The 12,340-nt window shown below is 36.7% G+C and overlaps 1 protein-coding gene and 1 pseudogene across 3 annotated transcripts in view; one reads left to right on the top strand and one right to left on the bottom strand.

Annotated features, from left to right (window-relative positions):
* The window catches only part of Nlk (nemo like kinase), a 140,490-nt gene that overhangs the window by 47,502 nt on the left and 80,648 nt on the right, over positions 1-12,340 (bottom strand). For all 3 annotated transcript variants that reach the window (XR_002387008.2, XM_021238509.2, XM_004856970.4), the window contains exon 3: positions 12,268-12,323. Coding sequence is in view for 2 of the 3 variants with exons in the window: in XM_021238509.2 (XP_021094168.1) it covers positions 12,268-12,323 (56 nt within the window). In the remaining variant the exon portion in view is untranslated. The remainder of the gene's footprint in view (positions 1-12,267; positions 12,324-12,340) is intronic.
* LOC101701553 (transcription factor Dp-2 pseudogene) lies at positions 10,382-11,580 on the top strand (annotated as a pseudogene).

Genomic DNA, 12,340 nt, shown 5'->3' with positions numbered 1-12,340 from the left:
ACAAAAGCACTGCTAAGTAAGTGGTTTAATAATAGAGAGCTAACCATTCTGGACAGCTCAAGTTGTGCACATGTGTGAAAAGTTGTTATACTGTTTTATGTAAACAGCTACCTATGAAGCTTAAAATCTCTCATAAATTAAAGTTCAGAATTACACTGGGGGTGCTGAGCCAGGAGGACTGCCACAAGTTTGAGGCCAGCCTGGGCTACACACTGAGTTCAAGGCCAGCCTGGAATACATAGTGAGACCCTGTCTCACAAAACAACAACAAAAAACAAAACAAACAAGTCAGAGCAGGCTGCCTTGTCTGGTCAACTGAAGAATACATTTAATGATTTATGTGCAATGAACTACTGATGTTGTGTGAAAAACTATTAATGCTATATTAAAAGCTTTCAAAAACACAAAATAAGGGCATTTAATGATTTAGCTGGGCTGAGAGAAAATGGAAAATGTATTGTATCACATTATTTCCTATAGAATACATATGAACAGAAACCTTTGAAAACCCAATTTTAATCCCTACACACTCTTTACTGATTTCAGATAATGGAAGCTGATTGTTCTTTTTCCATTTCATATTGGACAGAAACTAACACTAAGCCAGGTTATTTTACAATATCCAACATTATCAAGTAGACTTCATATTGTTCAACAGTTCTATAATCTTTTTTCCTTTTTTGTGTAACAAGTCCTTATCTTAATGTGATGCATGTTGGAACAAATGAGTTAGGTAACTGTTCCATAGGACACAGTAAATTCCTCATTACATACTAGAGTTTATGAAAGCCTCAAGACATGAATTCTGTTACACAACAAATACAAGAATGAGTCAAAACATGTTTAAACTCATTTTAAGTACTAATTCTGAAATCCTACCATTTCTGGTTGAAAGAAAATTCCACAACCATAAACATGTGAAGCTTAATAAAATCACTTTCCTCATGTTCTTTTCTTCCAAAATCAGTTTCATAGAGAAAGAAATTTCAACCTAGATCTTAGACATGAAACTGCCTGGCATGAAATAAATGTGAAGGTGCTGAACAGTATGGATAAGGAGAATATTGTTTGTGGGTTTTGTTGATTTCAAACAATGCTTTTCCCATGAAAGAAAAACAGCAATGTGTCAAACAGAGAACTGTGTTCTCTTGTAATAAATCGTCAGCCCTAAATCTCATCATCTTTGCAACAAAAAGCATGGAAGCCTTTGGAACTAGAAAAAATTGGTGTGTGCTTCAATTAGACTCACTGACCTTTTCTGAAACATGTCTGTGCTTCTCTACAGAAATCAATGGAATAAAAGGTCATTCTGTTAAGATGTTTGAATATGGCAATCTCTTCCAGGCAAAGGCAAATTTGTTTTCTTTTTAAAGCACCTAATTTGCTGTATGCAATGTCAAAAATTAAAAACAACCTTAATTGCAATTTAAAATCAATTTTACCACCAGGAAAAAAAAAATAAAGCTGGAAAGCCTCATTCTACATAGCTTGTTATAGCCCAGAATGTTGCTGGATGAGTACTTGTCACTAAAATTATAACCATGTATGTAATAAAACAAGAAGATCCTAGAGAAAACAATGTTATTTCAAACCTCAGGTCTCTTTTTCAAAGTGCTCTGGAAAAGGCAAAAGCAAGCTGTGCGTCTGTCAAATGTAGATGGTGGAGTACAGTAATTCCTAATCTCCTACCATCATAATCCTCCAAAGCAAGTGCGTATAACATAGAAATTGAGATATATTTGAAAGATGAGCCTCTACCTATATTAGGAACACTTTACTGCTGCAATTTTTTCATTCATGAAGAGAAAAGGCAAATTCTTCAGTTATTTAATTCATTAAGAGACTAGAGGAAAGACCAGGGATTTAGCTCAGTGGTTTCTCTGCCTGCTGCGCAAGCACAAGGACCCGAGTTCAATCCCTGGTACCAAAAAAAAAAGAGAGAGAGTAAAGGATACATACACATTTTATTCTCAATACAATGAATATTAACACTTTTTCCAAAAGGCAGTGAGACCTCAAGTTAGACCTACCATCTGACCTATTGGTCGGAAAAAACTTACTTCTATCTCCAGACAATTTAGTTTTAAATGTTGTTCTGACCAATATAATTTGAAAACATTCTACACCAATATTATTTACTGTAAAAACATGAAAATGATGTCATTCAAACCCAAGAGCAGATTGCTCTCAGTGATATAAACAAGTACAATAGCTTCTGAAGGGAGCAAAGAGGTCTTGCCACACACCAATCAAAGGTGCTTCTTGGGCGGAGATTTAGCTCAGTGGTTTCACCGCCTGCTGTGCAAGCACAAGGACCTGAGTTTGATCCCTGGACCTACCCACCCACTGCTACCCATCACCAGCAGTTCATTTTGGGTTAGAGGTTTTAAAACAGATTTGAAGGACAGAAAAGATTCAAACTATATGGAGAACACCACTCTGCCAGAAAGAGTCTAGAAGAGGGGTATCAAAGAAGTCTGTTTCTGAGCATTTTTTTATGGCAGCTGGGAACAGATGAAATAAAAGGTAATCCATTTAAAAGGATCTGCCCCCTATGTCTAGATATACAATCTTGACATAATGCCTCATCTACTTGTTCACAGTACATACTTTCTAAAATTTATAGAATATTATGCACTTAGATACGTCATTCATTAGCATCCTTTCACACTGCTATTTAATTAGAATAGCTCTGCAAAAAGGGTTATACGGATCTAGGAAGATGAATCAGGCTTGGCTTAAAATATTGTGGGAAAAATTAAGAATAATGACTGGCAATATTGAAAATAAACTTAGCCCACTAATATGTAACTGCTCTGACTACTGAAAATGTTTTGTTCTATGAAAATTACAAGGTGCAGAGAAACCTTTCACCTCTTTTTCTTTTTTTTCACCTCTTTTTCTGCAAGGAGAGGAGAGAGGGAAAGGTAGGGTGATTTTTTTATCCATTAAGAAAACTCGTTTGATTATCTCTATTATAAAATTGATTACTCTGATATTATAATTATTTGAAAACTACCTATCAGTCTTACTAAACCATAAGCGCCTTAAGCATAGTGCTAATAGCTGTTATATTACACCTGCCTGTACATAACAGTTACTGCCTCTCAGTCCCAAAAGGAAGGCCCTTGTTACAGTAAGTCTGGCTTGTTTCTAATTGTGGTAAAATAGGGCTGAGGATTTAGCTCAGTGGTTTCACCACCTGCTGCGCAAGCGCAAAGACCCGAGTACGATCCCTGGTACCAAAAAAAAAAATGAACTAATTGTGATAAAATATACACAACACAACATTTATTATTATTATTTTTGGTACCAGGAATCAAACTCAGGATCTTGTGCTTTTGAGGCAGGCAGAACCACTGAGCTAAATTCCCGGCCCAATAACATTTATTATTTTAATCATTAAAAATACAGTTCAGGGTATTAAGTACCTTTGGTGTTGTATAATTTTCACCACCACACATGTCTAGAACTTTAAAAATTATTCCCAAAAGAAACTCCTTGTTAAGTTTTACAAGTACATTTCTGGTTCATTTTTTTAATCCATCTGTCTGTCTGTCTACCTACTTACCTACCTATCTATGGGTGCTGGGGATTGAATGCAGAGGTGCTCTAACACTAAGCTATATCCCAGCCCATTATTATTATCATTATCATTATTATTATTATATTAATTTTAAGACAAGGTCTCACTAAGGTGCCCAGGCTGGTCTTGAACTTGCAACCCTCCTGTCGCAATCTCTGGAATACCTGGGATTACAGACATGGGACACTGCACCTGGTTGATTCTGTCATTCCTCATCACAAAAATCGTTGACTCAGCCCTCAAGGCCTACTGAATAAAGACCAGTTTCCTTAGGTCAATATTCAAAGTCCACTATGAGTTGGCCACAACTAGCTTAATTTCTCATTATATGTACATGCTAATCTTTGGTCAAATGGATGACTGACCATTCCTTTAAGTTGCTCCTGATACTTACTCCATACACAACATCCACTGCTATCTCTCCAAATTCTTCTCATTCTTCAAAGATCATCTGAAATGTCTTTCCCTCCACAATCTCCTTATTTTTTTGTTTTGCCTGAAGTAATTTCTCTGATTAAAGTCTAACACCACCTGCCTCCTCCTTTTGGCACATTCTGCCATGTATGATAGTTAATATGATAGTTACTTTACATCTTATCTCTTCTGTACAGATTGCATTCTATTTGGGGGAGAAAGCATTAAGAGTCACTACAGCCCAGTAAGAATAAGCTAAGAAAACTTCTGGCCCACTAGATGAGACAACATAGGTTCAAATCACAGTTCTGTCATTTCTAAGTAACCTTGGACAAATTATTTACCTTCCTGAGCTACTGATTCTTCTTCTTAAAATGGAGATATGAGTAAAATATTTAGGACAGAGCCTGATATATTAAATTTTTAAAAAACTTGAATAAATGAAGAACTTACTTTTGTATCCACCACAGAGATTAGCCCAATGTCATATACATACCAGTGCTAAATATTTCACTGACAGAATAAACAAGCTGACCGATAATGGCAAAATGGTGGTTTGGTTAGGAATTTAGCCATTCCTGGATTGTTCTGTCAATTTTTCTTTGTTTTTTTGCTTTCTCTGCATTTCTATTCTATGCTTCTGAGGTAAACAGTGACGATTAGTGATATCAGATTTTTTTTTTTTGGTACTAGGGATAAAACTCAGGGCCTTCAGACTGAACCACATTCCCAGCCCTTTTGTAAATTTTTTGACACAGGGCCTCACTAAGTCATGATGAACAAGAAATTCTTACATGGGAATCTTTAGGATACAAGGCTGGGCATGGTAGCACACTTCTGTAATCTCAGCACTCTGGGAGGCTGAAGCAGAAGAATTGCAAGTTTGAGGCTAGTCTAAGCAATTTAGTGACTCAGTGAGATCCTGTCTCAAAATAAACAATAAAAAAAGGGCTACAGTTGTAGCTAAGTGTGAAGGCCCTGAATTCAATCCTCAATACCAAAAAAAACCACCCAAAAACACTTCCCAGGATATAGATTTGCAGACATTGCTAGTACTGCTGCTGCAGAAAGAGTACATTTATATATGCATATATGCATTTCATTTGTTTGTTCTTAGCTCCTCACTGACTCCCTGAGGGTTATAGAGCTCTTTTATAACATCAGAGTTTCTAACTGGCTGGAACTATCTTTATGACAAAAGATTACTGCCTAAACATTGCTTATTTCCTCTCATAATTTAAGTAATATAAATATATGTTTTACTCTGTGTACTGATCCCTTCAACTAAGTACACTCATTAGATAGACAGCAACATACTCAGAACCTGCCTAACACAGCAGGTCAAACAAGCCCAAAAATGTTTCTTAAAAGCACAATTCTTTAATATCCTGCATTCCAAGTTAAATCATTCCTTCCTAAAAAGTCTTTATAATCCTGTGGCAGTTGTAATTAACCAAATCTATCTCTAATAGGGACAGTTCTGAGAGTAAAAGAAGTAACTTACTAATAATTACAGCAGGATATAAGGTTATATCCAGGACTGTGCTGACGAAACAGGAAACACAGTCATCCCACTGGACTTCTCATCTTCATGGGGTTTAGGATGTAACTGCTTCTAGCACACACAAGGGACCTTCACCATTCATATCATATGCTTTTCCATAAAGTTCTAAGATTATGTTTCAAGGTAAAAGTAAACTTTTCTCAAAACAAACTGAATTTTAAATTTCCAAACCAATAAGCATCCAGTGCTTTCTGGGAAGGGGCTTGTTTATGTGTACTGGGCAGAGTTCAGAATCCTGACTAAAGCAAAATAAATACTATTTTCCAATCAATTAGAATTCCTGGATTAAATAAACTTCAGCAGCCTCAAAGTAATTAAGTCTCAAACTGATTTTTTTTTAACTGTTTTTATAGATACTTCCTAACAGAAACCCCAACTACAAAATGAAAAATGTAATCTTTAAAAAGCTAACATGTCAGCTCAGAAAAATACATAATCTTTAAAATTATTAAAGCACATACTTCCTAGGTTAATCTGTTAATTAAAAATGATGAAAATAAAAAGCTAGAGGATACAGAGGTCACAGTACAACTTATTCTTTCCATACCTGACTCATACTACATTTGTTGGATCCTGTAGGGAGATTTATAAACAGTTATATCTAGACATTGTTCTATTTTTAGTAGCCTGAACAAATTATCCAAAAATGCATGGTATTTCAAAACCCAGGATAAATTTCTGGTAGGCAAAGACACAGTAATTTTTTTTTTGGTACTGGCGATCGAACTCGGGTCCTTCCGCTTGCAAGGCAGGCGACGGAACCAGTGGGCTAAATCCCCGGCCCTTACATAGTAATTTTTTAATTACAGTTTTAGTTTCTTTTTGGACATAGATATGACTAACTGCATATGGTAATATTCTTATATACTCGATTACATCAAAGTGCTCACAGAACTCAGATTTTCTAAATACATTAACTATTCAACTAGGTTTTTAGATAACTGGTTTAAAATGTTTGTCTATTAAAACCTGAATATGCACTATACCATCACAATTTTTCTAATCTTAGAAAAAAAAGTACCATAAGTACAGTGGGAGATTACTTATTTCCTTTCATAACTTAAGTAATATAAATATATGTTTTACTCTGTGTACTGATCCCTTCAACTAAGTATATCCATTAGACAGACAGCAACATACTCAGAACTTTGCCTAATATAGCAGCTCAAACAAGCCCAAAAATGTTTCTTAAAAGTACAATTCTTTAATATCCTTCATTCCAAGTTAAATCATTCCTTCCTAAAGTCTTTATAATCCTGTGGCAGTTTTAGTTATAATTTCCATTTTATGTTAAAAGGATCCAGTTTTTCAAATGATACCTCTACTGAAAAACACTTACCTTTCTCTGTGATTTTACATATAGCTAAAAATTGTAAAACAGAAAACACAAAATTGAGGTTTAGGCTTGAAATATTTTCCTACCTGTAGTCACCTAATTACTATGAGAGTAACATGTTAATTTTTTAATCTGAAGTCAAAATTTAACTGATATAAGACAAAATAAAAAAAAGTAACATTTAACTAAATGTTAACTAGAGGGTTCCATGAATATTTCATGACAAAGGCTCTTCATGTTTATGAACAATTCTGGGAGAGGAATTTCATAGAAACATTTTTCTAATAAATGGCCTAAAATTAGCTATTAACAGCTAATAAATCATCTATGCCACTCATGATTTTAAACCTTAATTATGCTAACTTTCCCTCTGTTCCCTAAGGATTTAAAATAATAATAAATCAAAGCTCTCCCAGATGCAATTAAATTATGGTCAATAATAAGTGATTGAGAACTCTTACCTTATAGAAGCACATACAGGTTTTTTGTTGTTTTTTAAAAGGAATGACAAACCTACCTACATAAAATTAACACTAGAAAAAAATAATTTGTACTTGAACTGTAACATAAAACAAGATATAATGATATAATGAGTTACATAGGTGTTCAATGAAGAGAACCTAAATATATATATATTTATATTATATATTATTGTATTATATTATATATAAAATATAAATATTTATATTATATATATATTTGGCACTTATTTCACATACTTATATTCATCAATTGTCTCAAATGAAAATATTTTTTCTCCACAGAATGCCAACGTACAATAAGTGTTAACTAGCAGACTTGGGTTGCCCAAACCCTATATGTTCCAAAAGTCCTTAGGACTTGTTTCTGGGAAATAACCTTTCAGCCATTGGAGCATCTGCCCAATTACAGTGTCTTGTCTTAGTACATGTGGGGCTTTAGCTATGATAATTTATGCTAACAGTATGATTTATGGTGAACATATTTTTGTTTGCCCAGGGTTTTGGGCTATGCTGTATTCATTTAGGGGGAGGCACCAAGAGGCTGAGTAGTTAAGGTCACACAGCTTCTCCCTGCCTATGTAACTGACCTACAATATAATCCCTGAAAACCAAGGCTCAGGTGAGCCTCCTTGGTTGGTAACAACACTTGCCGATACCCTCATACATCTAAGCCCTGTCTCCCTGTCTCTACTGGAAAAAACCCACAAAATAACAACAACAACACAGAAACAACAACTAGAACCTTGCACCAGGCCCTGTGTAACTTTTTCATTTGCTGATTTTAATCTATAATCTTTTTGTTGTAATAAACTGTAACCAAGAGAGCAATAGCTGTTTGGGGTCCTCTGAGTCCTTCTAGTCTATCATCAAACCTAAGGGTGATCTTGGGAATCCCTGATAACAACCTATAATACACTAAAATTCATATTTAATATTTAATAAAGGTAATTTCTTTTAACTACAAGGTTTCGTTTCAGCGACTTCATTTCCAAAGATGCAGAAATAGTTCTCTACAGACAGGAACACCTTCTGGCATGTGGACTTCTTCCCATCATCTAAAGGTTAAAGGCAGTTCCTAGCATAGAAAGGCACTTCTACTGAGTGAAACAAGCGCTGCCCACTCCCACCAGCACCTTCCTTTCCTTCAGTGCGAACCCAGGTAATCTTCATGAAGTCTGTAGAACAGAATAATGCTTTTTCCTCAGACATTACTACTGACCTATAGTTGAGAAGAAAAGAATAGTCACAATTTTTCTACCCTTAGGTGAATTTTGTACTTTTCTGTTTGTTTTTTGAGACATTCTCACTAAGTAGTTCAGGCTGGCCTTGAACTTTCTGTGTAGCCCAGGTTGGCCTTCAAGTCATGGCGATCCTCCTGCCCCAGCCTCTTGAGTGATGGTATTACAGGTACGTGCCTCTATGCTCAGCAATTCTGTACTTTCTTTTTTTGGTACCGGGTATTGAACTCAGGTCCTTGAGCTTACGCAGCAGGTGGCGAAATCACTGAGCTAAATACCCGGCCCAATTTTGTACTTTCTTAAAAAAAAAGCAGGGCCTGGGGATTTAGCTCAGTTGTACCTCGCCTGCTTCACAAGTGCAAGTTCCTGAGTTCGATCCCCGGTAAGGGGTGTGTATCAGAAGTATCTAGTCTGGCCTTAAGTATGATGTATACAAAAGCACTTTTATCAGTTAGGAGCTGGACAAAGGACAGTTCTTTCCTCAGAATGTATAGGGCTGGTACATGTACACCCTAGGTGCACTAAATTTTACTGCACAAAAGGATTAATTCTATAAAGGTTTCATGGATTAAAATATCACTAAGGATTACAGCATTGAAGAGTTTTGGTTTATCGCATTAAAACACATCAGCAGTATGGATCAGCAACAATTCTATCACCTTACACGGTTTCCCCAATTCTGTGGCCAGCTTAGCTGTTCTCTTTCTCTTTGGGAAGCTCTTAATTGTTGTCAGTTTCTAAGGAAATTACAAAAGATAATTGTCTGGTATGGAATTACCTAACACCTGTGTGAGAACGAGATTTGCATTTCTTTCACTGCTGAGTCAGAAAAAAAAAAAAAGAATCTGCTGGACATTGTGGCACATGCCTGTAATTCCAGCCTTCAGGAGGCTGAGGCAGGAGGAGCATTGTGAGTTTGAGGCCAGTTTGGTCTACAGAGGGTGTTCAAGGCCAGCCTGAACTACAAGGCAAGACCCTCCCTGTCTCAAACACAGCTGGGCAACAACACAAAAAACAAAAAGAAAGAAAAAATAATCTATTATATTGGTTCCATTCTGAGTAAATGGACCTAAAGTATTAATAGAAAGCCATTTGAATAAACCACACTATCACACTTGATCTTAGTCAAAATGCCAAGAAGTGATAAAACTGCACTATCAATGAACTCACTGAATTCAATGATTTTGGATTCCATGTCTTTTACAAAAAGCTTCATCAAACTAAATACAGAATAGAAACTGGTGACATTTTGCCTAGAAATGTCAAATGGGCTAATCCATGCCTCTATTTTTTCCACATACAATCTTGGATTACCATGCATTATTTTATAGTTCATTATTTCCCACAATATCTAGTATACTATTTTTAGACATTTATAGGAGTAACAGGAGGACATTAAAGCCTCTATTCTTTTTTTTGTACCAGGGATTGAACTCTGGACCTTGTGCTTGCAAGGCAGGTGCTGGAACCACTGAGCTAAATCCCCGGCAAAAGCCTCTATTCTGAGAGACGACATAGGTAGGGTTGACAACAAGGCTATATAGTCAGACTGCCTAGAAAGAAATCTGTCCTAACACTTCCTGGCTCTGTGATCTTGGTCAAATTTCTTAACTTTCGTGCCTCAATTTCCTCTTCTATAAAATGGAAGTAATCACACCCTTTGGCCCTGGGAGGACACAGCAGAAAGGCACCATCTGGAAAGCAGAAAGCTAACCCTCATCAAAATGAATCTGCTGATGTTTAGCCTCAGACTTGCTCTCTGGAATAATTATAAGCACACCACAGAGACGCACCAGTTCAGGAAGTGTTCTGATTGGGAGCCAATACACTCCTGCACCAGCAATGGTCACTCAGACACACATAGCAGAAGCAACTAGCTGGGTTCCTGGTGATAGAAAATGGGCCAGAGAATTTATAGAATCTGATTTTTCAGAAAGTAAACAAAGTAAAAAAGGAGATAAAAATGGAAAAGGCTTGAGACATTTTTCAATGAAAGTGTGTGAAAAAGTTCAGCGGAAAGGTACAACATCATATAATGAAGTAGCTGATGAACTGGTGTCAGAATTCACCAATTCAAATAATCATTTGGCAGCTGATTCGTAGGCTTATGATCAGAAGAACATTAGGAGAAGAGTTTATGATGCTTTAAATGTGCTAATGGCAACGAACATAATTTCAAAGGAAAAAAAAGAAATCAAGTGGATTGGTCTGCCTACCAATTCTGCTCAGGAATGTCAAAACCTGGAGATAGAGAAGCAGAGGTGGACAGAATGGGTAAAGCAGAAGCGGCCCCAGCTGCAAGAACTTCTACAGCAAACTGCTTTCAAAAACCTGGTACAGAGAAATTGACAAAACGAACAGCAAAACCAGGGCCCTCCAGCGCTCAACTCCACCATTCATTTAAAATGCCATTTAAAATCATCAATATGAGCAGAAAGACGGTGATAGATTGCAGCATCTCCAGTGACAAGTTTGAATATCTTTTTAATTTTGACAACACCTTTGAGATCCACAATGACATAGAAGTACTGAAACAGATGGGAATGTCCTTTAGCCTGAAGTCAGGCAAATGCTCTCTGGAGGACCTGAAACTGGCTAAAATGCTGGTGCCAAAGGCTTTAGAGACATCACAGATATCTCCATAGGACCTTCTTGGTTAAATCAAGGACTACTTTTGAACTCTGCCCAATCAGCATCAAATTTAGACTTGACCACCGGTGCAACCTTACCCCAATCAAGTGTAAACCAAGGGTTATGCTTGGATGCTGAAGTGGCCTTAGCAACCGGGCAGTTCCTTGCCCCAAACAGTCACCAGTCCAGCAGTGCGGCCTCTCACTGCTCTGAGTCCCGAGGCGAGACTCCCTGCTCGTCCAACGATGAAGACGAGGAAGATGATGAGGAGGATTCCTCCTCTCCAGAATAAAGACAAGAGAAAAGTCACATTAAAAAAAAAAAGGAAATAATCACAATATTTCCCTTAGAGGATTGTTACAGGGATTAAATTAAACTCGTATGTGTAAAGAACTTTGCATTATGCCTGGGATCTAATAAGAACTATATAAGTAATGACTATTATCACAATTACCACTACTACTACCATTTATTCCGTGGAACACAGGGCATTTTTTTTCTTTTTTGGGTACCAGGGATTGAACTTGGGATCTTGCGCTTTCGAGGCAGGCACTGGAACCACTGAGCTAAATCCCTGGCCCGGAACACAGGGCATTTAAGTTATTTAGCTATTTTTACCTTACCTCAAATGTTATAAAGAAGCACAGTATTATTTTCATAACTGACAGGTCAGTATATATAGCAAAAGCACTTTATTGGGTTGTATCTCCAACATGGATACCTCATTGGTTCCATCTATAAAATGGGATGGTAATACTCTATCTCATAAGGTTGTGTGGGGATTAAATAAGGCATCTGTTCATACGTCCTGTTCTGTGGTATTACCATACAGGACAAGTTGATAATACTGAGCTCTGTCAGATACTTGAGATTTCAAAATTACCTTCTTCTAGGTACTCAACCACTTCTGCAAGGATGAGATTTAATATAATTCAAGACATGAACCCCAAAAGGTGCTAGAAGAACAAATGAATTTAAAAACTGTCCCCTTCTTTCACATTCCCTGGTTAGGATACATTTCTTCAAAATAGTCAATGTGTGGAGGTTGGAGTATGTCAAGGGCAGAGAGTACCTGAGAAAAAGAAAAAA

This window comes from Heterocephalus glaber, unplaced genomic scaffold, assembly GCF_053883595.1.
Source record: "Heterocephalus glaber isolate CG9 unplaced genomic scaffold, H.glaber_assembly_v1.0 deba00001564, whole genome shotgun sequence".
Taxonomy (NCBI): Eukaryota; Metazoa; Chordata; class Mammalia; order Rodentia; family Bathyergidae; genus Heterocephalus; species Heterocephalus glaber.
The sequence above is the reverse complement of the archived record's forward strand: the minus strand, read 5'-3'. Positions and strand labels throughout refer to the sequence as shown.